This window comes from Epinephelus fuscoguttatus, linkage group LG12 (genome assembly GCF_011397635.1).
Source record: "Epinephelus fuscoguttatus linkage group LG12, E.fuscoguttatus.final_Chr_v1".
Taxonomy (NCBI): Eukaryota; Metazoa; Chordata; class Actinopteri; order Perciformes; family Serranidae; genus Epinephelus; species Epinephelus fuscoguttatus.
In genome coordinates this window covers 23,512,432-23,539,286 of record NC_064763.1, presented here as the reverse complement: position 1 = coordinate 23,539,286, position 26,855 = coordinate 23,512,432, and the positions used below count along the sequence as shown (strand labels likewise).

General features: G+C 41.4%; 2 protein-coding genes across 4 annotated transcripts in view; both read left to right on the top strand.

The window, feature by feature from the left end:
* Positions 1–746: 746 nt before the first annotated feature.
* Positions 747–5,919, top strand: LOC125898180 (complement component 1, q subcomponent binding protein). Its single transcript, XM_049591894.1, has 6 exons — positions 747–1,157; positions 2,857–3,007; positions 3,098–3,188; positions 4,363–4,458; positions 4,591–4,716; positions 5,133–5,919. Exons 1-6 carry the CDS (start codon positions 905–907, stop codon positions 5,280–5,282), a joined length of 867 nt encoding a protein of 288 aa, XP_049447851.1. The 5' UTR covers positions 747–904; the 3' UTR covers positions 5,283–5,919.
* Positions 5,920–8,389: 2,470 nt separating this feature from the next.
* Positions 8,390–26,855, top strand: part of LOC125898825 (carbohydrate-responsive element-binding protein) — a 28,706-nt gene continuing 10,240 nt past the window's right edge. For 2 of the 3 annotated variants that reach the window (XM_049592771.1, XM_049592770.1), the window contains exons 1-9: positions 8,390–8,939; positions 11,911–12,017; positions 12,117–12,199; positions 13,222–13,311; positions 14,778–14,819; positions 20,145–20,322; positions 20,634–20,714; positions 24,239–24,390; positions 26,199–26,802. In XM_049592771.1, coding sequence (XP_049448728.1) covers positions 8,593–8,939; positions 11,911–12,017; positions 12,117–12,199; positions 13,222–13,311; positions 14,778–14,819; positions 20,145–20,322; positions 20,634–20,714; positions 24,239–24,390; positions 26,199–26,802 — 1,684 coding nt within the window. In that variant the 5' untranslated portion in view covers positions 8,390–8,592. The remainder of the gene's footprint in view (positions 8,940–11,910; positions 12,018–12,116; positions 12,200–13,221; positions 13,312–14,777; positions 14,820–20,144; positions 20,323–20,633; positions 20,715–24,238; positions 24,391–26,198; positions 26,803–26,855) is intronic. The other variant, XM_049592772.1, reaches the window with a different exon arrangement.

Here is a 26,855-nt window from a genome sequence, read left to right as displayed (position 1 = left end):
GGTATCTCAAAAAATACTGAGTCATTAGCTCATTTCAAAATCCTGAGAAACTTTCTCAAAATAGTGACATAGTATCTCAAAAATTAATGAGTTCGCCTATTTAAAAATTCTGAGAAACTTACTAAGAAATATTTTCATATCTTATAATAATGACATAATATCTCAAAAATAGTGGCAATTTTTTTTTTTTATCAAAATGATTAAGTAGTGCCTCAAAATGAATGAGTTAATTTCTCAAAATGATGAATTAATAGCCTCATCTCAAATGACCGAAAAACTTTCTTAACTTGGTGACAAATCTCAAAATAATGACAAAGTATCTCAAAAATAACGGGATGCTTTATCAAAACAATGACTTAGTATTGTTTCTCATTATAAAGAGATAGCCTACTAACTCTTTATTATTTAATATAATATATATAAGTTTCTTATCATGATGATTTACATGATTTTTTTCATCACATTGGCGGCAATGGGCCTCCATATTGTGATGAAATATTTCAATGATGAATCTCGTTTCCAGTCGAGAGACAAAATAGGTGACCTTCTTTATCACGCCACAGGGGGCGCTGTAGGGTACGTTGGGGCCCTATTGGGCCGCATACATAACCGATAACTAACTAAAATATATAGAAATTATTATATTACATTATATCTCGTATTCATAGAACCATGGTCGTATTTGAGATTATTCATGACACAGAAAATAATTTTGTTTGGTTTATTTCTCTTTTAAAGTATCACTTCCGGTGTAAAGGTCATAGTTACGATAGGTCAATGTGTCCTTCCACACGTGTTTTCGGTAATCCTTCAGAGGCAGCAGTCAACGCGGAGCTACTCGGCAGTCGTGTGCTGTCAGACTAATTTATTCTTTCTTCCAGCGCCTTAATTTTTACCTTCAGTCATGCTGAAGTCAGTCGTCCGCGCGGTGGGAGCCGCTGTTCGCATTTCCTCAGCCACCACGTCCACAGCCCGAGCTCTGCCACTCAGCTGCCCTACACTGTGCGCCCCAAGTTCGGCCACAACTCGGCCCTTCACCCGGTCTCTGTGGATGCTGAATAACAACGGAGCCTCGTCGGGATACAGGCCGAAACTGTTCAGTTCAAAAGTGTTGGGTCCCTCGGTGTCGTGTGGATGTGGAGGGCTGCACACAGAAGGTAACGTTAAATGTGAAAGTCCTTAGAGAAGCTAACGTTAGCTAACGTTAGCTTGTTTCGTATTTGGCAGTATTATAGTTTAACGTTAACTTAACGTGGCGAAACATGTCTAGCTGTATACAGAAGACCTCAGAACAAAATGTCGCTCAGTTAACTGTGGCGTTACTCATTTCTAAAGACACTTAACCCATTAAAAAACAGCACTTTAGCCTTTTAGAAATGAAGTTAGCATTCACTCACTAAATGCATCCTCTCACAGGTAACAGCTAACATTCACCTTGACAGATAATTTCACCTCTTGTCCCAAATATATGTAACAAGATAACCGGCGAAATAAAATGAAACGTATGTATGTTTCCGTGAATCAGCACAGATACAGTTACAGTTTACATCCACACCTGTTCAGACTCACATGTCGCCATGACAGTAGACAATGCTTCAGGTATGGATGTTGCTGCAAAGAAGCTCCATATCCTAAAGCATGGATGCTTCACACATGTTCAACCCGACAGCACAGTCAGTCGGTACAGTCACCACAGTGTCATGATGAGTGTCACCAATCCAGCATTTAACCACATGTTTCCCCATCTGTTCCTGAGTTATGACGTTGAGTGATGGAAATAAAAAAACATTTTGATGTCACATTGAAGCTGACCTTTGACCCTCTGGATATATAATGCCAGCACCTCATCATTGTATTCTGTTTTACATTTGTGTGAACTTTTGTCATAATCAGTGCATCAATTCTTGAGCTACTGCCAAAAACATGTTTTGTGAGGTCGCACTGACCTTTGATCTTTGACCACCAAGATCCAGTAAATTCATTGTTGAGTTCAAGTGGACGTTTGTGCTAAATATGAAGAAAGTCCACCAAGGTCTTCTTTAAGATACAGCATTCACAACAGTGAGATGTATGAGGTTACAATGACCTTGACCTTTGACCTCCAAAGTGTAATCAATTCACCACAGTTGGGGCAGCTGTGGCTCAGAGGTAGAAAGGGTCGTCCACTAGTCACCTGACGATCAGTGGCTCGATCCTCGGCTCCTCCAGTCTGCATGTTGAAGTATCCTTGAGCAAGATACTGAACCCCAAATTGCTCTTGATGGCTGTTCCATCAGTGTGTGAGTGTGCTAAAGAGAGAGTAGCAGGTGGCACCTTGTATGGTAGCCTCAGCCACCAGTGTTTGAATGTGTGTGTGAATGGGTGATTATGACTCATAGTGTAGTAAGCGCTTTGAGTGGTTGGATGACTAGAAAAGGGCTATACAAATGCAGGTTCACTTACCATAAAGTTCATGTTTCAAATTTAAGGAAGTTCTCTCATGACGTTGTTGAAATATTGCGTTCACGAGAGTAGGATGTACAGACTGTCTCCCACTCGGAGGCATAAAAAGAATAATTTCAACTATGGAAACCTTGATTTTGTGAGGTACGTGTTGATGTGAAATGGCATGAGTGTCAAGGTCAATCAGGTAATCAGAATAAGGTTTATTGGTTAGTAGGTTACACATGAATGAAATGTGGTGCATAAACAATAGATATCTTAAGTGAAAATAAAAACAGAGGATACAGCAAAAGTCACGAACATGAATATAGAATAGAAAAACTTGCATTGCTTTTGCTGCAGGATGATAAAGATTGAATTTTACCACTTACACACATTGTCATAATTGTGTAAACTGTTCGACCTTTTTTACAGGTGACAAAGCATTTTGTGATTTCCTGTCTGATGAAATCAAAGAGGAGAGGAAAATCCAGAAAACTAAAGCCCTACCTAAGATGTCTGGAGGATGGGAGCTGGAGATGAACGGCACAGAGGCTAAACTTACGAGAAATGTTGGCGGAGAAAAGTAAGGCTGCCGCAGCTGGCAATTATTATCCAACCCTTGTTGACATGTGAGCACACTAATGAGCTCCTGATGTGTCTCCTTCTTTTCCAGAATCACTGTCACATTCAACCTCAATAACAGCATTCCTCCTAACTTTGATGAAGAGGCAGAACAGGGACAGCAGAAGCCAGCAGAAGAAGAGGTGGGTCACAACAAACCTGTCAGTCCCCTGATGGTTTAGGAGAAATGTGCATCACCTGGGCAAGGCAGGAACCAGCTAGTGGTGCTGCTCATTTGGTGATTATTGCTGTCCCACCACCGTAGATCAGGACCACGTTGCTACAGAAACATTGTGCCCACCCTCCAGTCTCCCCCAGTTTGCCCTGATGAGTAAAGCAGAGCACTTACTCTATGTCGCAGTCTGTCATACTCTTTCCCAGAAATGTAACTCCACGTCACAGCGACACAGACCTCACCTTTATTTTTGTAAACTGAAAGTGAAAATGAAGTTTTCTTTACTTTTATTTCACCAATAACAAATAATAAGTCGTGTAGACAATACAGCCTCCACAAAAGAGCATTTTAAGTCTTGTGTGTGATTTATCCCGGCTTCATAAGAGTAGAGGGAAACGCTGCTAGCGACTGGGCTAATATATGCAATGTTAAATAATCTTAAAAATAATAGTAAATAAAAATAATCTCAAAAAAAGAAAGTTGCAGTTTTTTGTAAAACTGTTAAAATATAAGACTGTGAAAATATGTAACAACTTCACAAGTCACACAAATGATATCATAGCTTCTCTCTCGTTAAAGCTACGATGTCTGTGTTACATACCAGGATATACTCACATGAGTAACGGGTCTTGCTCGCTCTTTTGCTTCACAGCTGATATAAAGGAATTGCTGAATAAAACACACCAGGTTGGATAATATTACATCTGTGGATGGAACACAGCTAAGTTAGCTCGCTTACTAGCTGGTGTTGGTGACGTATCTCTTGCGAGACTAGTGATGTAGTTCACGAACATTTTCACACCAAACTAAACAATAGTTATGCTAGTAATTTTAGTATGTTGTATATGTGGGGAAAATGTAGGAAAAATTTTAATGAATTTTGTACATATGTTTTAAATTGTTGTTATTGCGCCATGTTTTATGTGTGCATTTAATCAATCCACAGTTCCACACAGTGGCATGGAAAAACCACTGCCAACTAGCGTTTACTAAGTGTAACCAGTCGGAAATGTTCTCTGGGGTTAACCAGTTAACAATTAATCATTGACATTCCTTGTCTGAAATTATTGTGTAAAACACAAACTGATTAAAGTGATTAATAATGAAATATGAACATTATAATGATTGTAGTTTCTTTACAGCCAGAAATTGTGTCGACACCCAACTTTGTTGTTGAAGTAACAAAACAGGCTGCAAAACATGCCCTGGTGTTTGACTGCCATTTCCCTGAAGATGAGGTGAGAACACACAACATCCATTTATACATTAACATGTATTAAACTGAAGGCAGCAGCAGGTCCTTGGCTTTTTTGTCTGTCAGTTAAGTTTTTTTTTAAGTTAACAGAAGAGGGGGATTTGCATTTTTGTAGATGAGTCATGGTGAAGGAGAAGAGGAGAGCGACATCTTCGCCATCCGTGAGGTCAGTTTCCAGCCTGAGGGAGACTCTGAGTGGAAGGACACCAGCTATACACTCAACACAGACTCTCTGGACTGGGTAAGATTTGACAAGCATAAACAGCTTAGTACACATTAAGGTTTTAAAGGGTCTGTAAGTTCCTGGACATTTTCAGAGAGAAGTTAAGCTCGAGAATCTGGGAAATTTTGTACAATTTCAGTATAAAAATTGAAAAGCATGTTGAAAATGATTCTGCAGGCTTCCTAGCAACTCCCCGAGCACCTCACATTAGGAGCCATCTCCTCAGCACTCAAAACTGGACAGCCTAGTGTTAGTACAGCCGAAGCAAATGACCCATTGTATTCCTGTTTTTTTCTGTTAATTTCCATGGAAAATTTCCACTTTGAATATTCCCATAATTTTGCAACCCTACAGTTGAAGGCAGGAATTCTTGGTTACTGTTTGTAAACATGCCAGATAAAGTAAAAGTCAAAGCCCATGCTGTTGTTTTTCAGGCTCTGTATGACCACCTGATGGACTTCCTGGCTGACCGGGGGATTGACAACACTTTTGCAGATGAACTGGTGGAGCTGAGCACCGCGGCCGAGCATCAAGAGTACATTAAGTTTCTGGAAGAGCTCCAAGGCTTTGTCAAATGTAACTAATGTTAGATATAAAACTTAAATTTCACCCTTCTTCAGTACACATCCTGGCAGAGTTGGAGGTATGATGATCCAGTTCTAATGATGCAGCACTGATTTATCGATTGATACCATTGGCACTGTAAAGAGACTGATGATTACTTGCTTTAGTGTCAGTGAGAATGAGCCGTGTTGCCAGCAGCCGTCACGTTAAGTCATGCTGCAAATGTGTTCTGTATGTTAAAATGTGACTTTATTTTTCTGTAAGTTTAAATTAAATATATGAAGGTCATAAATGACGCAGGTCACAAATGTCTCTCAGTTTTAGAGTTCCTGTTGTAACTGCAATGGTTTGATAACGGTCCACTCAATACTTGTGAATGTCCAACTAACCTAAAGCCAATAAAGGGACGATTTCTCAAGAAACTCCACGACATGAAATAATTTACAGAATCAGTCCTCACTTCAGTGTATGTGACAGCCTCTGGTTTTAAAGCTGGACAGCCCTGCCTCAGGGCTTACTTCCAGCTGGCTTGGCAAGTCTACTAATATTGATTTGACTCTAAGACCATAATATCTGTAAGTCTAAATTTGAATGGTATACTTTGGCGAGTCTGCAGAGTATGAATGATCCTTGTTCAATAAAACAGTTTGATATTAATGGATGATTTTATGGTGTTTTTATGCAGTGTAAATCAGACATTTGAAATGCAGAAGTGGCTGAACTACATTTACTAGAACACCAAAGTAAAACATACAATCCCTCTGAGTAATGAACAGCTGCATTTTATTTATTTAACCTGTGGCAAGTTGAAAGTAAAGGCAAAGGTACTACCTCCATGTGCTCCAGAGCACTTCTCTTAAAGCGACAGTAACATACATGACTGTCCTAACATATATCTTAAATATTGATGCCTTTTACAAACCATCATGGTTACATGAACATGTATTAAATCAAATGTTGTTACTGACTTTTTTAACTAATTATTAGCTTGTTCAGTGAAATCAATTATTTATCTCCACTCAAATTAAATGAACAAAATGCAGACTGCATTTATTTATTAATCTAAATCCACATAACCTGTATTCAAACAGGGAATATCATTGAGACACAGGGTCTTATTCTCAAGAGAAAAATTATAATTAAAAAATGAAATTGCTCTAATGTAGTGCACTTATTTTCATTACTTACGATTAATTCAGTTATTTTATATAAATATTTTAATAGAAAATAATGGCATTTTTTCCAGTAACGTCCATGGCCCAGCTTCTCAGATTTCATACCAAAATCTTTCACTGTATTGGACACACAGGGGACACCTCCACATATGTGATTTTAGTGCGAAAGACTTGGATTATACTGAACGAGCTGTGAGATGGTTTGTAAATTGATGTTTTGATATTTGCTGTTGTAACTGCCAAACCCCCCCCCCCACCCCCCTTCACGTCAATTCATCAAGAATGTTCTCTGCTTCTGGACACTTATTCACAGTGAAAGCATGTGAGAAAAACGCAGGAGTTTTCTTCACAAATCCAAGGTAACTTGGGGTGAGTATTTGAAAATGAAATGCTCATTTTGTGAATTCCTTTAAAATCTTTGCATATGAAGTTATTGGTATGAATTTCCCTCTTTGTGTTTTCCCTGACAGTGATTCTTTGTGGAGCCAGAGAAAGCATTTTCTTTTATTATTAATAAAAAGACTAACTCAGGAAGATACAGAGTTGATTCAGCAAAGCCATGCCGCTGAAGCCTCATAGTAAGTTTAGATATACTTGGAATATTAACACAGCGAGAAGTGTTTGTCTTTGAGTTTTGTCTCCTCTTATTGGAAGTACATTAGGAAAGGATCTCTCAACAGGAAAAAAAATTACAACAAGCAAAACCTGTTTCAGTGTCTATATGGGCACCCTGACGGAGAGATTAACACATTTTCAAATACTTGAGTAAATGCACTCACTCCACATCTGGCTAATTGAAATTAAAAATGGTATCCTATCTGAGAATAGCCTGCTAACACAATTACCCTACTTTATTAGTGTAGCGCCTAAGCCTAAACTTACTGACGAGCTCGCTCAACCGATGACGTCCACTTCTTTTTCTTCGTATTTGATGCATAATTTACCTATCACCACTTTAGTCTTCAATGAAAAACTGTGTCCACACACCAGTCAAATGTACACCTCACTTCACGTGGCCCAGCGTTGAGGTCAAAAAATTGAGCTCCCCTGTCTAGCAACACCTGTCCCTCATACTGACGGACACCCATGACAATACAGTGACCCCCTCAGGTCGATTTAGCAACCTACACACATTTTCCACCATGGGTGGCTCCTATAATTAGTATAGTTAAAGAATATATGAGGAAAATCAAAGGTCTAGTGTGTAGGATTTAGTGGCATCTAGTGGTTAGATTGCAGATCACAACTAACTGAAACGTGTAAGAGAACTACGATGGCTGACGCAAAAATGCAAATGGCCCTATCTAGAGTCAGTGTTGAGTTTGTCTGTCTTGGGCTACAGTAGAAATATCATGGTGAGCTCTGTGGAAGACGACCAGGCCCCCATGATGTTCGCCAATTTTCGTAGTGGCAAAGCGGGGTGTAAGTTTTACCGTAACCTACTTTATTATTATGCTAAAAAAAAAAAAAATCAAATTAAAGTTAAAATAATAACTAGCTTTTTTGTACCTTTATAAATAAGAAATGCAGCTGAAAGTGCTTTACCATACGGAAATAGAAAATGAAATAAAAATAGACGTAAAATTGACATTACAACAGCGATAGACTGCTAAAGGCTAACTAATGTAAAACAAGATAAGATGAAGATAGACAAAAACAAGGTCGAGATAGAATGCATAAAATAAGATGGAAAATAAAACCCACTGAATAATCGTTTAGTAATGATGAAAATAAAGTTAAAAGTTAGAGTATGTAGAATAAAGTGAAATAAAACAGAGTGCAAAAAGGCCAATCTGAAAGAGCCCTGTTACTGAGTACAGATGCAGTGTTGAGGATTTCAGACAATATTAATAATAATTAGTCTATTAATAATTACCGCCTTCAGTGATTGGTGGAGAGAAGGACTTTACCACCATAGGAAGTTGACACAGTGATAGTATGCTCTTACACAACAGTCCACAGACATACACACAGCTGTGAGGGACACGGGTGTCTCTGAGCAGACAGATGAGACACAGTTGTCTCTCGGCAGACAGGCCTCTGTGCTGTCTTCTCTCAGGAGACACTGGAATATCTGGTGTAAACAGGAATAGGGTCAGCTGAGGAGAAAGTTCACAGTCTGAGCCGGACGGTCACCACTGAATGTAAACGCAGCATGGCGGCCAAAGAGGGAGTCTGCTCGGCCGGACAGAGCCAGCTCCAGGACTCCTCAGACTCGGACTCGGAGGCGGAGGGGGAACACGCTCGGGGTGCCGGCACCGGGCCGTCCGCCGGCTCCTTCCCCCGCACACAGGTCATCCACAGCGGCCACTTCATGGTGTCGTCGCCGCACAGCGACTCCGCGCCGCGCCGGAGGAAGAGCGGCGGGTCTATGAGATATGACTTTGACACGGTGAACAGGACCTGGTGCCAGACGTACCGGTACGGGCCGCTCAGCTCCGGGAGCCTGAGCATCGACCCCACTCTGACCCGCCTGTTTGACTGCATGTCCCTGGCCTACAGGTGGGTCCTTTTCATGAGGTCAGGAACAGGAGCATGAACCCACCTCAGACCAGTTTAGCTGCTTTGTAACTTGCAGATTCCACCTGTAAATCACCCTGTAAAGCACCTTTTAATTTCTGCTTTTATTCTGTCCACTTCAGCATTTTCATCTGCAGGGACAGATCTGTAAATAAGTGGGCACCTTTTTATGAAAGTCTTTTTTTTACAGTGCAGCTTTCTGATGATATGTATATATAATGAACCTGCAGGTATTTCCTCCCCCTGCAGTGATCTCCCTCCATATAATTTATTTCATGTCAACTGTACAGACAGAGCTCCACATCAAAGTAGGCCTTTATCTGTGTTTCAACAGGTTTCCCCTTTTAAGACTCATAGCGTTGGCTTGTAATGTGTGTGGATGTGTCAGGAGAAGGATTTTTGCAGTCTCTTGTGCAACCGCTTGGAAAATCTTCACTTAAAACTGGACTTTGATTCTAGTTGGCAACACTGGAGAGATTACAGCGTAACTGAGGGAAAGGAGAGAGGATCCTGCAGTGATGCCACTGACTACAACTTAGAAAATAATCTTCTTATCTAAATTTTAATACACACAGACACTGTGAACTGATATAAAACATGCATTTTCATAATTTTCCCTGCTGTGTTTGCTGCTTTTTTAAAAAATCTTGATTGAATAGCTTAGTGACAGGTGTCCGGTACATGCGGTGACAAAAACAGCAGCTGTTCTGTCTCTTTGACATGTGTGCGCGTAAGAAAATATAGTGCTTTAAAAGCTTGTTTATCAGAGTTCAGCCTTTGGCCTAAAGAAGTCATTTGTCCTGCAAGTGACTGTGTGCCAGTTGGGTGTTTTTTATAGTTGGATGATTATTGCACAATAAACCCTGAGCCAGTTGTTTATATCTTTAATTTTTATGAAAAGCGTTTCCATTAAATTTATAAGTGCTATAGCCTATGTTAAACATGTACAGTATTAGGTGTCGCAGAGACTATTAGTGCAAAGTGCTGCTCTGCTGCACAGTATTTGTCTTTGCTGTTAATTGGTTCTTCACCTAATAGCTTTTTTTCTTTTAAGTAATATGCTGTGGGTGCTGTTTCAGGGTTTGTGACATGCAGCGGTGTCTCTCCATTAAAAGCACGTTAAAAATTATTCTCCAGGCCTCCTAGCAACTCCCCAAGCACCTCACATTAGGAGCCGTCTCCTCAGCACTCAGCAGTCTGAGGGACACTGAAAAAAAGGGCAAACAGCCCGACAGTGTGCTGGTGAATAAGCTGATGGGTCACCATTAGTCAAAATAAGGACAGATTTCTAGCAGGAGTGTAGCGGTGAGGCGACTGAGCTTTTTCCACTGTGTCCAATTATACTCTAAAGGGTATCCAGGCATTTCTGCATGTGTCCCCATTTCATTGTTCTTAACAGAAGGCAACTTTTCCCATTTTCCATAAAGAAATCTACGGAAGCAGAGAACGGCTGTACTTGCAATTTTTCAATGCCATTATCTTGAGGTCAAGATTGAAGGCCCAAACTGACATCAAAAAACTGGTGTCGACAATGGCGAACTGTTGTGTTGCCTGTATCTCGGCCAAAAAGTTGCACTTGAACTACCGCAATGACTACAGCCAACGTCCAACCAACATGTACATTCTGCACCTGCGTGAGAGGGGTCTCAGAGGTAGAGTGGGTCGTCCACTAATCAGAAGATTGGCAGTTCAATCCCCGGCTCCTCCAGTCTGCATGTAGAAGTATCCTTGGTAAGATATTGCCTGGTATAGAACTCAGTGGCTAAAAATAACCTCACCTAATAAAACAAGTTTTATAACCTCGTGCCCTCTTGACTTTAGTCGTGTGTTTGCTTTCCTTGCTTCTGTCTCTCCTCTCATGTACTGAGCTGGACCGCCAGTCAGAGGAATTTCACTCACTGACGGGCTCTGCTGTCACTGTACACTGTATCAGCTGAGAAACAGCTGGCAAAGGCCAACAGTGTGGGACACACCACAAAAACCTAGACGACAGATGCTCACTCACTCACTGACATTGACCGATGGCTGACAGTCGGTCTGGTGTGTCAGGGCCCTTAATCCTTATGAACATTGCCCATTTTTCATAAACAAATATACAGATGCCAAGAACAGCCCTGCTTGCGTTGTTTTGCCAGTATCTTGAGATAACAAAGCTGGTTTATCACAAGAAAACAACTTGTGATTTCTTGAGGTCTTGGAATACCAGCCCAGTCGCCAGAAGAAAATGCTGGCATTGTGCGTTGCTGCAAATCGTGAAAATGTTACATTTTCATGTTTCATATGAATCATATCAACCTTTCTAAAGTGATGTAGTATATGAGCTGACTCTGTCACTGTGAGGTGGAGGGGATGGTTGATAGCAAGGCAAGACACCTGCCAAGACCACTGTCTGAGACCACCAAACAAAACCAGTTGTGATCTAGTGAGACAACGCTGTGTTTCCAGTGGCTTTTTAGGTATCGCTGTTTTTCCAGGAGGGATAGTAGCATGAAACGCTGTCACATTGCTACGTTTCCAGTCGGAATTGTGGCCCCAAAAGCAGGATTTCTTTAAGCCAAAACATGATATTTTCCTAACCATAGCAAAGTATTTTTTGTGGTTAAACCTGACCACACGTTAGCCACAGCATTGTTAAAACGCAAAGTTTTAGCGTATCTGTTACATTATAACGTGCAAATGTAACATCCGTGGTTTGCAGAAATATACAGCACAAACACATTTTTTGGTGACTGGGCTGAATGATGCCCAAGTCTTTTGTTTTCTTGAGAATCAACATAAATTAACCTGTTGTCAGGAGAAAACAAGCACTGTTATGCCGAGACAATGAAGTAATTAACTTGTGATCTTGGGATAACGGCATAAAAGTGGGCAAATATGGCCCTTCTCAGCTCCCGTACTAATGTATACTTTAAGATTAATTGTGTGTGGGTTTTATTTTGTTTTTTTTGTACAGTGGTAAGATAGTCTCTCCAAAGTGGAAGTCCTTTAAGGGTCTGCGGTTGCTGTGGAGAGATAAGATCCGTCTGAACAACGCAATCTGGAGAGCTTGGTTCATTCAGTGTGAGTCCACCGCTCTTCACCACCTCTCTTCTGCCATCATTATCTTTAACACCTCTCCACTATTACTTATTGATGCTTATTTGTGTCTTCTGTATTTAGATGTTGAGAAGAGGAAGAACCTAGCGTGTGGGTTTGTCACGCCGCTGGAGGGCTCGGAGGCAGATGCGCATCGAAAGCCTGAAGTGAGTGATTTGCGTCACAGGGGAATGTATTTTTAAAGCAGCTACAAGGAGGTATTTAACTGGTTGTGAAACAGTCTCAATTTGATACTGATACCTCTTTATGACCTACATAAGCAAACAAAATAAACAGCGAGAACACCATCTATTTCTATATTCTTAATGCCTGTCCCCGCGCGGGCAGAGTTTGGCAGTGAGTAGTACGTTAGCCAGTTGAAAGGAAGCAGGGGGAGATTTTTCTGTAGAGAAAATTATTTTTGACATTATATTTTGTGGTTATGGCTGAAACTGTGATGTAATATATCAGCTTTTTTGAGGAAATACATTACATTTGTGGCTAAAACAAACTTTACTTTGTTTCACCACCATAACATTGCAGTTATTAATCTGACATAGCCACAAATACGGTAAAACTTCAATTAAAACCTTAGTCCCAAATAAAGGCCTTGTCCCTTTTACTAGCCCAGTGTGGCTACACATTTTGACAAATACACGCCTGTCTCAATTAGAGGCCTGGTCTGGTTGCCAAGCAGTTCATTTTTTAATAGAAGTTCTTTGGATGTATAAAACCAGGTTGTCGGCTTCCTCAAATTATGTGTCTATTCCTTGATTAACCTGTAAGTTAACTATATTCCTTTAGTCCGTAATAAAAATAAAAATGAATCCAAGTTGTGAGTATTGTTTTAACAGGATAAAGTGGCAGTGTGTCGGTATGCCGACTTCGAAAACAAATGCAGGCACTACCAGATCAAGATCTTGATAACACAATGGGGTGGTGCTTATGGAAACACTACCGCTTTTGTCCACAGGTGGTGCCAAAATCAACACAAAAATGAAGTACCTTGTGGTTGTTTTAATCCGATTCAGCTGTTTAAGCACAAACTAACTTTCTTTTCAGCAACACATTGTTTCAAATTCAGTTAAAACATTAATGTTTATATTGCTGAGTTCACATTTTTGTATTGTACACTGATGAGGCGAGACATGTAAGGTTTGTACTTTGTGTTTTTGCATCATGTCAACAGGCCATTGTATTAGAGGGCAGCTACTGGAAGCGAAGGATTGAAGTGGTGATCAAGGAGTATCACAAGTGGAGGATTTACTATAAGAAGAGGGTGAGCATTCTTTTTTTAATTTGTTTTTTTACAGAACACATTTTTTATCTCTACAATATTTTTAGCAATGCTAGCAGCATGGCTGTTGGTTGCTCCAGACTGAAAAATCTCAACTATTGGTTGATCTGAAATTTGGTACAGGCAATCATGGTTCCCAGAGGATAATTCCTTTGGAGATTTCCTGACTTTTTTTTTATAAATAGGGTTCACATTTGTGGTTTTGAGAGAGATATCTTGACATTATTGGATGGATAGGATTGCTGCAAAATTTGCTAATGATATTCAGGGTTACTAGAGGATTAATTCTAATAACTCTGGAGATCCCCTGATGTTTCCATTAGCACCATCAGCAGGTCAGAGTTTTCACCTATCCCATGAAATATCTCCACATCCACTGGACAGATCAGCACTAAACTTTTTACAGATGTTCATGGTTACCACATGATCCGAAGACCTTTCTTGATCCTGCAAGTTTTCCTCTAGTACCACCACAAGGTTCACATATTTGCTTCGGACTGAAATGTCTCAACAAGTGTTGGATAGATTTCCATGAAATTTAGTTCAGACATTCATATTAATTTCAATTTCAATTTTATTTATTTCTCAAGGGGGACAGTGTACATTAATGAACATTTTCATAGAAAAAAACGTAAATGCTCTCAACTGCTGCTAGGGGCTGATTTCCATTGCTAGTCCCCCCTTTGACAGGGAGGTGTTGTTTCAAGTCAAACATGGCCGTTGAGTACTTAACGGAAAGGACGACTGCAAGATCGATCAGATTTTCTTCTTTTTAGCGAATTGTAACTGGGCGGAGCATTATTGCCAACATTTGACAACAATGTCACTTTCCAAAATATATGCTTGCTCTATCTTTATGTTGACTACTTGGCGTCTTTCGTATTCATTTACCTACCTTAAATGAATGTGTTGGCATGGCAGGTTTCAACAACTATGAAGCTTATCAAATATCTGACCTCAAATCCAGAACTAAAATCTGCTACAGTGAAGATGACAATTCAACAAGTGTAAACACCAAATGTAGCTTATGCCCATAGATCGTATAGCTAACGCATGTAACACATGTAATGTCAGTGATATAATGTGCTGCTGTTAGCTAGCTCGCAAGCTAACGTAAGTATTCGCGTTATCATATACAGTAGCAAATTGTTGAGGTGTTGGTGAAGAATACACATGTACATATATTTACACAATGTTCACTGTAATACTCAGACAACATTTCACAAATTTAAAATGTGTTTGTGGTCCCACCTCTTCTGCTACGAAGGCAACCATCATGAGTGCACCATCTGAGTGCTCGCAGTGTGCTGCATTTCCCCATGCTTCTGAGTGTGAACATGCTCATACACTCAAAAGTACACAAGTATCTGATTTAAAGTGATTTAATGCACATTAGTCTCATTTATTACCAGATATAACTACACTGTTTCTCTTCTTCTCTTTTGCAGCTTCAGAAAAAGAAGGATGATATTTTATCAATGCTACAAGAGGTATGACAGAAGTCCTGCTTTGGTATTATTTAATTGTTAATGTCTTACTTTAAGCTTTGGAATAACTAATGCAGACAGATATTGATTTTGACCCCTTGGCTGATTGACCCAGGCTCCAGTGTGTGTTGCTGACCTGCCAGCATTGTTTACTTTTGACTCCACGCAACTATTTTTAGCACATGGATTTAGCCTCCCTCTGTTGACCAGAGAGGATGGAAAAAAAGAAAAACAGAAACGTGCAAAACAACTTGCGTCATGGCCCGGCACTTGTAGGCAAACACATATTGATTTCCAGCAGCGACAATACCCTACACCCCTCCAGGCTTTATCTTTATTCAGGTGAAATAGCTGTAGAATTTAATGCCATTTAATCAAATCTGACCTACTTCCAGCAGCGCTTTGTAAACGCTGAGCAGTGAGTATGACAGTGACGTCACTGTGGCACCAACAAACAAAGCATCAGCAGATAAACATGTAGGTGGAAGGAAGGCAAAGATAGGGAGGGACCTTGGGGAAGCAACTCATTCATGATAGTATTCACATGAGAATGTGACATGTGCCCTCTCAAGTCACAGCCCACTATTCCTTCATTCACCTTTGGCATCATTATTTCATTCACTCTCAGATGCACTGTGTCGATGGAAGCCCAGGTATTAACTCAGGTCAAACACAATATCCGACTGTCTGTCTGCAGCCCAAACTGTTGATGTATTGTGCGGCACTTCACAGGGCACATATCAGCACTAAGTTTACAGGTCAAAGATCACTAAACCAGGTTTTTATGCTCAGTGTTCTTGAAGCGTTATCTCGCTTTCTCTAAACAGATTACATCCACTGGCTGGAAAAACATCTCAGTAAAACCCAGGGGTTGTTTTTAGCGTTATTTCATATACTTTAAATCAGGTTTCAGCTCTCAGTGGCCCAGTGGAAAATTCAATTGGCTATATAATTTTAGCTTCAGCTCCATTCTCTTCACAGACTCTTTAACATTTGGCATCATCTTTCAAGACAAATTGCATTCTATACTGTCAGTCCTCATATTGACACTCATTGAAAGTGAAACACAGTTCTGATAAGTTACCAAATCAAGTCATAAATAAAGGCAATAACAGGAAAGCTGTGCTTTAGCTGGAGTGAACTGCACAACCTACGAGAGGTCTGTATATTGATTTAGATAGAATATTACCATTGTTTTATAGCCATGCAACAAGTGTGACCCTGGAAATGTTGGTCAGTCCACCTCATTGGTCCAGACTGAAATATCTCAACATCTATTGGATGAATTGCCATGAAAACTTGTGCAGACATTCATGTTCTCCAGAGCAGTGGTTCTCAACCAGGGGCCATATTCACAAAGCTTCCTAGTGCTAAGACCTGCCCCAAGTGAAATTTTTTTTAAGATAAAAGTTAATTCACAGAGCATCTTAGCCCTTAACAGAGCTCCTAAGGTGAAAAACTGTTAGGAGTAGGGAGGAGAACTTTTAAGAGTCAAGAATTTCTTAATCAGAGTAGAAAATGGCAGAAAGACAAAGAGGAAGGAGAAATATTCTCCAAATGCTGTATGATAGTGAGTTAATGAAATACTACAGATTAGATTGTGCAGGGATAATATGTGGTTAATCTCATTAGGGGTTTGCACACATTCCCACCTAATGCTATAACACCTGAAATAAAATAAACAGAGATCAACAGTAAGATATTTGGAAAACTGGAAAAATGCAGCAGTGCAGCAGTGAAGACTTGGGTCTGTCTCAACCTTCCGTCAGCAGTGACAACACTTTCAAAGTCTCATGTTGTCAGCAGTTAATTTCATATTTCCACTGGGTGTCCACACCTTGCAGGCTCAAAAAGGCGTGTGTCTGTGACAACCAATCACATCTGTTAAAAGCAAGCATCACCCCTAGCAACGGGGTCAACCACACCTTCTCATGAAGATAAAAGTTTCTGTCCCTTCCTTGCTCAGAGTGGCTCTGACAACTTTTCTAAATCACCCCTAAGCTAGGACTCCTTACTAAAAGTTTTTAGGCTAAGCTAGGAGCTCTCTGAGAGTGTTCTCAGAATGTTTGTGAATATGGCCCCTGGGGACTTGAGGGAGTTGCTGGTAGTCCCCAGAAAAATGGGGATTTAATTCACGATAGAATGAGCCCGGTGTGAGTAAGAGTCATAAGAGTGACTGTTCTCATCATAGGTTTCACTTCCTTCACTTTTATCTCCGCAGCTGAAGTTGTCAGCTGAAGAATTCAGGGGCCATATTCACGAACATTCTGAGAACACTCTCAGAGAGCTCCTAACTTAGCCTAAACATTTTTAGTAAGGAGTCCTAGCCTAGGAGTGATTTAGGAAAGTTCTCAGAGCAACTCTGAGCAAGGAAGGGATAGAAAATTTTTATCTCAGTGAGGAGCTTTGTGTCTGAGGCTGATGCTTGCTTTTAACAGATGTGATTGGTTGTCACAGACACACCCTTTTGTGAGCCTGCAAGGTGTGACCTGCTGACTTTGAACGTGTTGTCACTGTTACTGTGATCACTGCTGATGGAAGGCGCACTGTTGCATTTTTCCGGTTTTCCAAATATCTTAGTGTTGTGATCACTTTTTTTTTGTTCTGGCATTATCGCATTAGGTGGGAAATGTGTGCGTATCCCTAATGAGATCAGCCACATATTGTCCCTGCACAATCTAATCTGTAGCATCTCATTAAATCACTGTCATCAAATATTTGGAGAATATTTCTCTGACCTCTTTGTGTTTCCACCATTTTCTCCTTCGCTTAAGAAACTCTTTAACCTCTTAAAAGTCCTCCTCCCTGATCCTAACACTTTATCACCTCAGGAGCTCTTCTAAGGTCTGAGATGCTCTGTGAATATTTTTTATCTTTACAAGGACCTCGTCTTAACTTCAAGGGGAAATTTTAAGAAGAATTCGCAATTCTAAGAATTGTCTTAGAATTTGGTCACTAGCAGCAGCTCTTAGGACTAGGAGGCTTTGTGAATACGACCCCTGATGTGATGTGTCCCCCAAAAGAGGTGTTTGGCATTAAAAATCTCTTCCTGTGTAATTTAGTTTCATCCAACATCTAATTTCTACATACTTTATTTATTGTCTTGTCATCTCCCTTCACCTCTGCATATCCTATCATTTCACATGAAAATATATTTCATGCACTGTAACACCTTGTAGCAGGAAACACCTCAAAAAATGTAAATAATGCCCATCGGAAGTGATAGAGGCTGAGGCAGCAGCAGCAGCAGCAGCACTGTGTGTTAGTTGGGGCCTCAGGTCTTCTTGTTTGCCTGCACGTGAGTGTGGCTGCCAGAATTAGGTCAGGGACAAAAGGCTGCTGCTCTTATTGAAATGGTGAGACATCAAAATAAAGAAATGAACAAAGCCGACATAATGATAACCTGTAAGAGGCTAGTGTTTTTGAACAATATGTCAAAACTGCTTTTTCCATCATGCCCAGCCCACACACACACAAACACACACAGACACATGCATGCATATGCACACGACAATCTTACCTTATTTCTACTTGCACACACTTATGTTCTCCCTCAAAGAAAACAAATTGAGAGGTAAATGAATAAATTGTAAGAGGGATGTCGTCTGCTTAGACGTAATCAAAACAGTTTCCGGCTCTATCTGGGCTTCCCTATAAATGTGGCATCAGACTTAGAAGTGGAGGGTAAAGACAAGAAGGAAGAGGGTGAAGCAAAGCGGCTCAAACAGAGAGACAAGGACCAGTCTGGAGCTTCATTTTCTGTGAGTGTTTTACTGGGTTTTAGGAAGAGAATCGGTACTTGGAAAATGTTGGCCTTACATGTCGTGCTTGATGTGATAGTGGAGGACACGCAACTGCAGTTTTTTTTTTTTAGTTTGTGGATGTAAATTGTGTTTCAGTGAGTTGCCATTTTCATATTTTTACGGGTAACTGGATCCACTTAGTTTGCCAGCCCAATCACCAGAAGAAAATGTATGCATTGTACATTTCTGCAAACCATGAATGTTATATTTGCACATTTCTTACGGATCATATCAACATTTCTAAAGTGACATGGTACAGTATATGAGCTGACTTTGTCACTGGGAGGTGGAGTGGATGGTGGATGACCTGACACCTGGGTGATGTGCCTGCCAAGCTGCAGACCACTGTTTGAGAGCAACAAACAACAAAACCAGTTGTGATTTAATGAGTTATTGCTGTGTTGTCTGCGGCTTTTTAGGAATTAAACATGGAGTTTTTGGAGCAACCTGTCTCTGTCTTTTACAACAGCTTTTTAGGCACTAAACGTGGGTGTTTTGTAGCAATCTGTCACTGTGTTTCCTGCAGCTTTTTAGGACCTAAACGTGGATGTTTTGTAGCAACCTGTGTCTGTTTTTTACAACAGCTTTTAGGCACCAAACATGGGTGTTTTGTAGCAACCTGTCACTATGTTTCCAGCAGCGTTTTTGAAATCAAATGTGGGTTTTTTAGCAACTCGTTGGTGTTGTTCCAGCAGCTTTTAGGCACCAAACACGGGTGTTTTGTAGCGACCTTTCATTGTGTTTCCTGTAGCTTTTTAGGCACCAAACATGGGTGTTTTGTAGCAAGCTGTCACTGTGTTTTTAGTGGCTTTTTAAGACCCAAACGTCGGAGTTTATAGCAACCCGTCACTGTGTTTCCAGCACGTTTCGGTCACCAAACATGGGTGTTTTGTAGCAACCTGTCAAAGTGTCTCCAGTGGATTTTAGCCACCAAACATGGTTGTCACTATGTTTCCAGCCAGCTTTTTAGGCACCAAGCGTGGGTGACTTGAAGCGTCCAGTCACTGTTTTTCCAAAAGGGATAGTGCCATTAAAAGCGCTTGTTGTTTACTGAGACATAGCTGCTTGTCCAGCAGGGATTGTGCACCCAAACTAGGTATTTTAAGCCAAAATGTGATCTTTTCTGAACCATAACCAAGTAGTTTTTGTGCCTAAACAAAACCAAGTTAACCACAGCGTTGAAGTTTAAATGTATTCGCTACATATAAGGTGCAAATACAACATATCTGTAGTTTGAAGAGATGTACTGTACAATGCCAACATTTCTTAGTATCTAATATATCTAACCATACTGTATGCTGTAGCTTGAACTTTCTCAGTGCAAAAAAACAGGACAGGCTTTTGGGAGTCATTACCTTTCACACTTTCCATACAACACCAAATGCTGGACATATACAGGTGCAGGAGAACCAAATGCCATCACTTTGCCTTTTCAGTCATGTTTGTAGGGAGCACTCTAGTGGATAGATCAGGGATTGACTGTTCACTAAAATTTGACCTTGTGTTTGGATCTGATGTGCTCCAGGGTCAGATCTGCCAGGCCAAGCTGGAGAAATGGTCCAATCAGATATACCAGGAGCCTGAGGCTGCGCCGGCGGAGGTCCACATGTTTGACCTGGACTGCCTCCTGTCCGATATCTCCGACACCCTGTTCACCATGACACAAAAGCAGCCATGTCCCTGGGCCAGTGACCGACACGACAGTGAGTAGTCAGTACTCTGAGTGAATTTCAGCTGTGACTTTATACTGGTCTCAAAACTAAATCAAATCATTGAAAGTGTTTTTAAAAAAAAGGATGGACACCTCGTGGCCTGTGAGCTGCATGACAGGATTAGGGCTTTAATATTCTAACACTTGGTGTGGCTGATGGGTCACATGGGTCAGCAAATCAGCCAAAGGAAGCCACCCCACAAATAAGGAAATTCCCTATGATGAAAGAAAGCACTCACAATAAGGCAGACACATTAACAGACTCACTCACTCACTCATATAAGATGTTCTCTTCCTCCTCAGCGTACACCAGCAATGCTGATATAATCCAGCCAGGCCTGACTCCACTGCAGCCCAACCTGGATGATTTCATGGATATACCAGGTACTCTCTACCTGTCCATCTGTCTGTCTGTCTGTCCGTCTATCTGCAGGTCAATACCCCTGATTGATTTTGTGTCTGAGTATCCATCCAGTTTCAGCTATCACTGTGGCACATGTGTGCTGGATTTAGTGCAGAAAAATATATTTGATAGTTGATAGAAGACGTGTGAACTGATCTCGATAAGACATGGGTCATTAATCACTAACCTTTCAGCCTGAGAATTTAGTGTCTACATTCTGACAAGCCACAGAACAAGGCTCTTATCCTGACTCATGAATTTCGCCATGGACAAAAAAAATTAAAACAAAGTAATGTATTCTAGAATTAAATCTTACAATCTGAATTTAAGGTTTAATTGCTTAATGCAGAGGTTTAAATTTTTGATGTGTAAATTGTTTTTCTACTGTAGATGGCTTTTGCATCGAACAATCGGTTCTCGAGTGACACTCCTTCGTTTATATGCTGTGTCTGCACTATATTGTTTGGTCCTCAGAGGTTAGATGGGGGTCAAAGGCAGGGTGAAGCCTGGAGAATGGGGAAGTGGAAGAGGATGTATTTAGCTACGAGGCCAGGGTAAATAAAAGGATGGGCTGTGAGATGGTGGGATTTCCTTCTAAAATCAGCTCTTGATGACCTCTGAAGAAGATCATTCTGATGGTTACCTAAGCAGATTTGTAGCTTCATTTTGAGCAAAGTCATTTTCCATGGTCTTTCCATGGCTCTAGTGCTGGAAAATGATTTAAATATTTTTATTTATTTAGGTTATAATTAATCTTATTTCTGCACATAGCATCATCAGAGAGGCCGAGGGAGGGAAGGAGCAAGAGACACTTTGTCCTCCTTATATTCGTCTTGCAAAAGAAAAGTCTGTGTTGCTGCTACTTTTTTTAAACCCATCTGTCGCCTGCATCCAGGCGCTGCCTCCACGTCACACAATAGACTACAACTACCTAAAAGAACGGCGCAGCGCTATGATCCACCTCACACACAAACTGGCAAACAAACGCTCACCTGACACAATCAAGTAGATCTGTCTCCCACAAATGCAGCGCAGAGCTGGATTGCACATGTGCTACTGCGGTCATTACATTCATCTCACAGACTGATTTAGCGTAGCATGTGCAACATATAAATCGATGTCACACTGTTGACTGATAACAGACAGACTTAACAGAGGAGCAGCTCTGTGTCTCTCTGAGTGTAGATTGAGAACCTGTGAGTGAGTGAGTGAGTGAGTGAGTGAGTGAGTGAGTGAGTGAGTGAGAGAGGAGAGATGCACACTGGCATAGCTTTTCAGAAGAGGTGTTATGCAACTTGACCCTGTACTGATACAAACATTTCAGACCTTTTAATTCCTTGTGAACCTCTGCGTAGTTTGAGATCCTCAGGCACAGGTCTGCTGTTTGTTGCAAAGTCCAGACTGAAGACTAAAAGAGACGCAGCTTTTGAAATCAGGGCCCCGTGGCTCAGGGACAACTTAGCAGAAAGCACATCCTGATTTTATCAGCACTGTCTGTTTCATTGCTATTGAGAGGCAGGGAAAGTTTTAAGATACACCTTAACTGATCCCCAGTGGGGAAATTCACCCATGGCTGCTTTCCAGTCAGCTCGACTGCAAAAAGACAGAAAGCTGAAGAGTTTATTTTTTTTGCTCAGGGGCACAATGGCTGTGGTTGTTGTGGCCTTTGTGTTGCTCTCAGTGAAGCAGTCCTGCAGCCCCGTGGCTACAAGTCAGCCTTTGTAACCCACAGACAACCTGCTGCCCACTGCTGTAATATGTGTGCGTATGTGTGTGTGTGTGTGTGTGTGTGTGTGTGTGTGTGTGTGTTGGGGGGTGTTTGTTCTCACAGCATTGGCAGGGGCCTCAGGGATCAGCTGTCTGCCTCTCTTTTGGTCACAAGATCCAGGGAGCTAGTGAGTGTCTGTCAGAGCGACACGGCCTTGAGTTTAATTTATGCAGACTGCTTCTCTTACATGGAAATACAGTCAGATTACTTGTCTGAGGCATGCCACTAGTTTCTCCTCACTGAGATGAAAACACAGACAGGCTGGTATGTACTTTCAGACTGCGTCACAATTTTTTGCGGTGTGTTCACAGAGCTCGTGTTGTACTGGATTTTGAATACTGTATGTGTTCACGACATGAAATCAAAGTTTCATCGACAGAAGCCAGTGAGTTTGTATTTGTCTCTCCAGCTGGTGAGAACTTGGTTTGACTTCGGTGCCGTCAGATGTGAAGACACAGTTTTAATCACAGATGGCAGCTTGGCACAGTCAGTTGCCAGTGTGGCTCCACAAATATGTGACCTGGCAGATATGAAGCTGAATGACCACCTCATACAGAGCGCCTCACTGCATTTTGTCTGATGTTTTGGCTCTGTGCTTTTATATTTTTGTTTTTGTTGTTTGAATTACTGAACTGAAGCCATGACTGTGATATCAGACAGCAGACTGACAGTAGTAATTCCAGGAGACTTTCAGCCATATCTGTTACATAAACGGAAGCATTTTGTGCCTGTGGTGTCACGTCATTTGAGGTGGCAAAAATGAATCAACCCAATCTCTACAATGTTGGCATTGCATGTTTCTGCATATCACAAGTGTTATTATGTGGCAGATATGTTGAAACTTTACAATTCAATAACACTGTGGTGAAGATGTGGTTGGATTTAGGCACAAAAATTCTAATTCTAGTTAGAAAAAGATCATGTTTTAGCTTAAAATACCGGGTACTGGGGACGCAGTCCCTGCTGGAAAAGCAGCGATGTCTTGGTAAAAAGACAACCACTTTTTGTGCTACTGTCCTCGCTAGGAAAACAGCAATAGGTTGCTAAAAACCACCCACATTTAGAGGCTGTAGAGCTGCAGGAAACATAGTGATAGGTCCCTAAAAAGGAACTTTCATTTTGTGTTGATTTTGGCGGTCCCTGTGGACAAAAGTGGTAGTGTATCCATGAGCCCCCTTGCCTCATGTCATAAAGATCTAGCTAGCTAGCGGGTGCAAACGCACAACGTAAATTCATATATTGACGTGAAACTACGTCTCACAATGTATTTAAAGATTAAAAAAGACATATCTCCTGCCTGTCTAGGAGGAAGGGGTTAGCGATTTTGAATTCTTCCAGGTCTCGCAGTTCTCTACATCTGTTAAGTGAACGACCGTGTTGACTCGTGTTGCTGCCCGTCCTCTATCGTTGTCCCCCATTGCTAGTTTTTGCTCTTTGGTGAATTCTTTTTGTCTTCTCTTTGCTGATCCTGCTGCCGTTTCAGCCGTAACTACAAAATATAACGTCAAAAATGAAATTCTCTAAAGAAAAATTTCCCCCTGCTTCCTTTTAACTAGAAATGTAAGCGTAGGCTCTTCAGTCTGCGTGCTATGGATTGTTTAGTCTGATTTGGCGGGGAATCAGACCCGGGGACAGGCACTAAGAGCTAATCTTCTCGCTCTTGGCCTGTTTTCGTGTGTGTATCGTCTTTATTGTCACACCTGACAGTCTGATTAACAGTGTGCATTCTTTCCTCAGATATCTTTATGAACTACAGGGGCCAGCCTGCCGAGCAGACTGGTTTTGCTGACTGTGGCTATTTTGAGAGCTCACCCAACACAGCGTTCGCTCCAGTTCCCTCCCCTGTGGTGACAACTCCTCAGCTACTTATCGACACCCAGCTGGCTCAGGTATTGACGCTGTGAACAGCTCCTCCTCCTATTTGTGACGTGTAACACTGCAGGAATACTTCATTAGCAACCAATAGTGCTGTTGTACAGAAGCCGAGAGCGACTGTGTTATCTTGAGATTAACAAAGCCGTACTTCCCGACCTTGAGATCTCAAAAATAGGATTTTGACACAAAAGAGGGGTCAGAGGGTCTCTCCCAGGAAAAAATTGAGTTTCATAGACTTTGTTACCTGCACTCTGGTGACTTTTAAAGAATGTAAATAACCAAACATAACGTATAAGATCAGCATTTTGATGTTTAAAGTATTTAATTTGAATGCCTAAGCAGGGCTTAACAGTCTCTAGAAGACAGCTGGACACCACACCGCAGCAGAAGAGGGCAAGTCAGCCCCCCAGGGCACCCCTCAAATCCCTGTTAGAGCATCCTGTCAGACTTACACATACATAAGTCATACGCGGTCAGTGCAGAGATGAGGTGTCTGCCGGCAGCTGTACCCAACTCATGCGGGTACGACGGGCTCTCACAAGGGTCAGAGAAGGGGGGAGATAGGGGAAGCACACTTTTAGAGTCATAGGCTTTATACACGCTGTACAGTACTTAGCCAGAAACAGGTTATGATAACATACAGGACAAAAAGGTGTGAAAATTTGTCATCATCATTTGTTAAGAAATACAGGAGAACTGTGAGGAAACCGGTCTCCTGGGAAAACTGTACAAGCATGAACAAAGCTCATTTTCTCATGATAACCTGTTAAATTTTGTGGATTCTCGATAAAACAAAAGGCTGATTTGACGAGAAAATGACTTTTGCTTCCTTGAGATTATGAGAGAATTATACTGCGGTCCAGTGAGCTGTTGTGAGGAAGTTATGAGTGATGTGTTATTGTGTAAGTTGAGGTGACTTTTCCTTTAAATTTCTTAAAATCTGTACAGTAAAGCCATATAAACCTTTGCCTGTTCCTAGTCAGGGTCGTCCTGTACAGGGATCCATTGGAAATTTCAGCTAATCTACGTCGGAAAGGTTTTTATGGCAGGTCAAAGGTAATTAATTGATGATATTTTAAATCTGGAGCTACCTTTATTTAAATATAATACTATAAATATATCTTTTAACACTTCCATGCTGACCTTGTTATGTGTTTAAGTCCAACAGGATGCTTTAGCTTGGCATATCAAATTTGTAGTGACTAGTATCAATGAAAAAAAGCAGCTAAGAGGCTGAGTAGGCTTGTAACTGTGACGCGTTCAATAAAATCCATGCTGAAGTACAAAGATGTGTTTTATGGTGATATAATAAACAAACAACTGAGATAACCAAAGCAAACTGAGATTAAATGATATGATCTGAGCCAAAAGCCACCACACCAGTGAATGAACAGGTAAAATAATGTGAAACCACACCCACCCCTGTGACAAGTACAATTACCTCAAGTGAAAGTGACCAAAAGAATGTGTGCAGCCTAAACAAATAATAAACAACAGAGGTTGATTACACATTCTGGCTCCTACGAAATGTGATCTGTGGTCTTTCTTCATCTTTTTTGGCTGCTCCAAGCATCTCTATCATAACACCAAGAATAGAGAAGCATCAAAGTTGAAATGATGGCTGACTTTACCGAGATTTCCTCAAATGATGGCTCACTTGACCACAATGCAATTATCGCATGATTGCAAGAAAACAAAAGTTATTTTCTCTTGATGAATTATTTTGTTGTCTTGCAAAATTTTGCAGCATTTTGTTTTCTCAAGAATCGACATAATGAACCAGGAGAAGCTTTGTTATCTCATCTTATGCTTTTTTCTCCAGCCAAATCTGTCATCTGACAATTTGCTTCAGCCCTCCTCCTCTAACACCAGGCTAGACCAAACCGGGCCGGGCCAGGATTGTGGTGAATACAACACGTCTAGCATCCCATCAGGCGCCATGCCGTATGGACATGAGTCATACCCTGATCCTTCCGTTTCTGTAGCATTCAGCTCCAGCATTGAGCAGCCGCCCTCTTCGAGTATCGCTTTTTTCTACCCACTACCCTGCCACAAGTTTGGTTACTACACAACAACCAGCGTGACCCCCACCGTCATCACTCACACCGCCTCCACCACGGGGGCCCAGGGCTCCGTGCACCAGGCTCATGGCTACCCTCACACAGTGGACACTTACCCCCTGACTCCCTGCCAATCACTCAGTTACTCAGCCACCGTGTCTGACCCGGTCCACGCAGCGCAGCCCTCCGTCACCACGGCCCACTGCTTCTCAGTCCCGGAGCAGGTGGCTGTCACAGGAGTCAGAGGGAAGCACAAGCAGAAGACAGGGGGAGTGAGGACAGTCAGTCCCTCCATGGTCCCCCCGTCCACCACACCCACACCCACCAGCTGCCTGGCTAAGCTGCTCTCCTCCAGCACCCGTGAACGTGAGTCACATCCATCCCATGCTCTGTCTTTAACATCAGATTTTGTCTGGAAA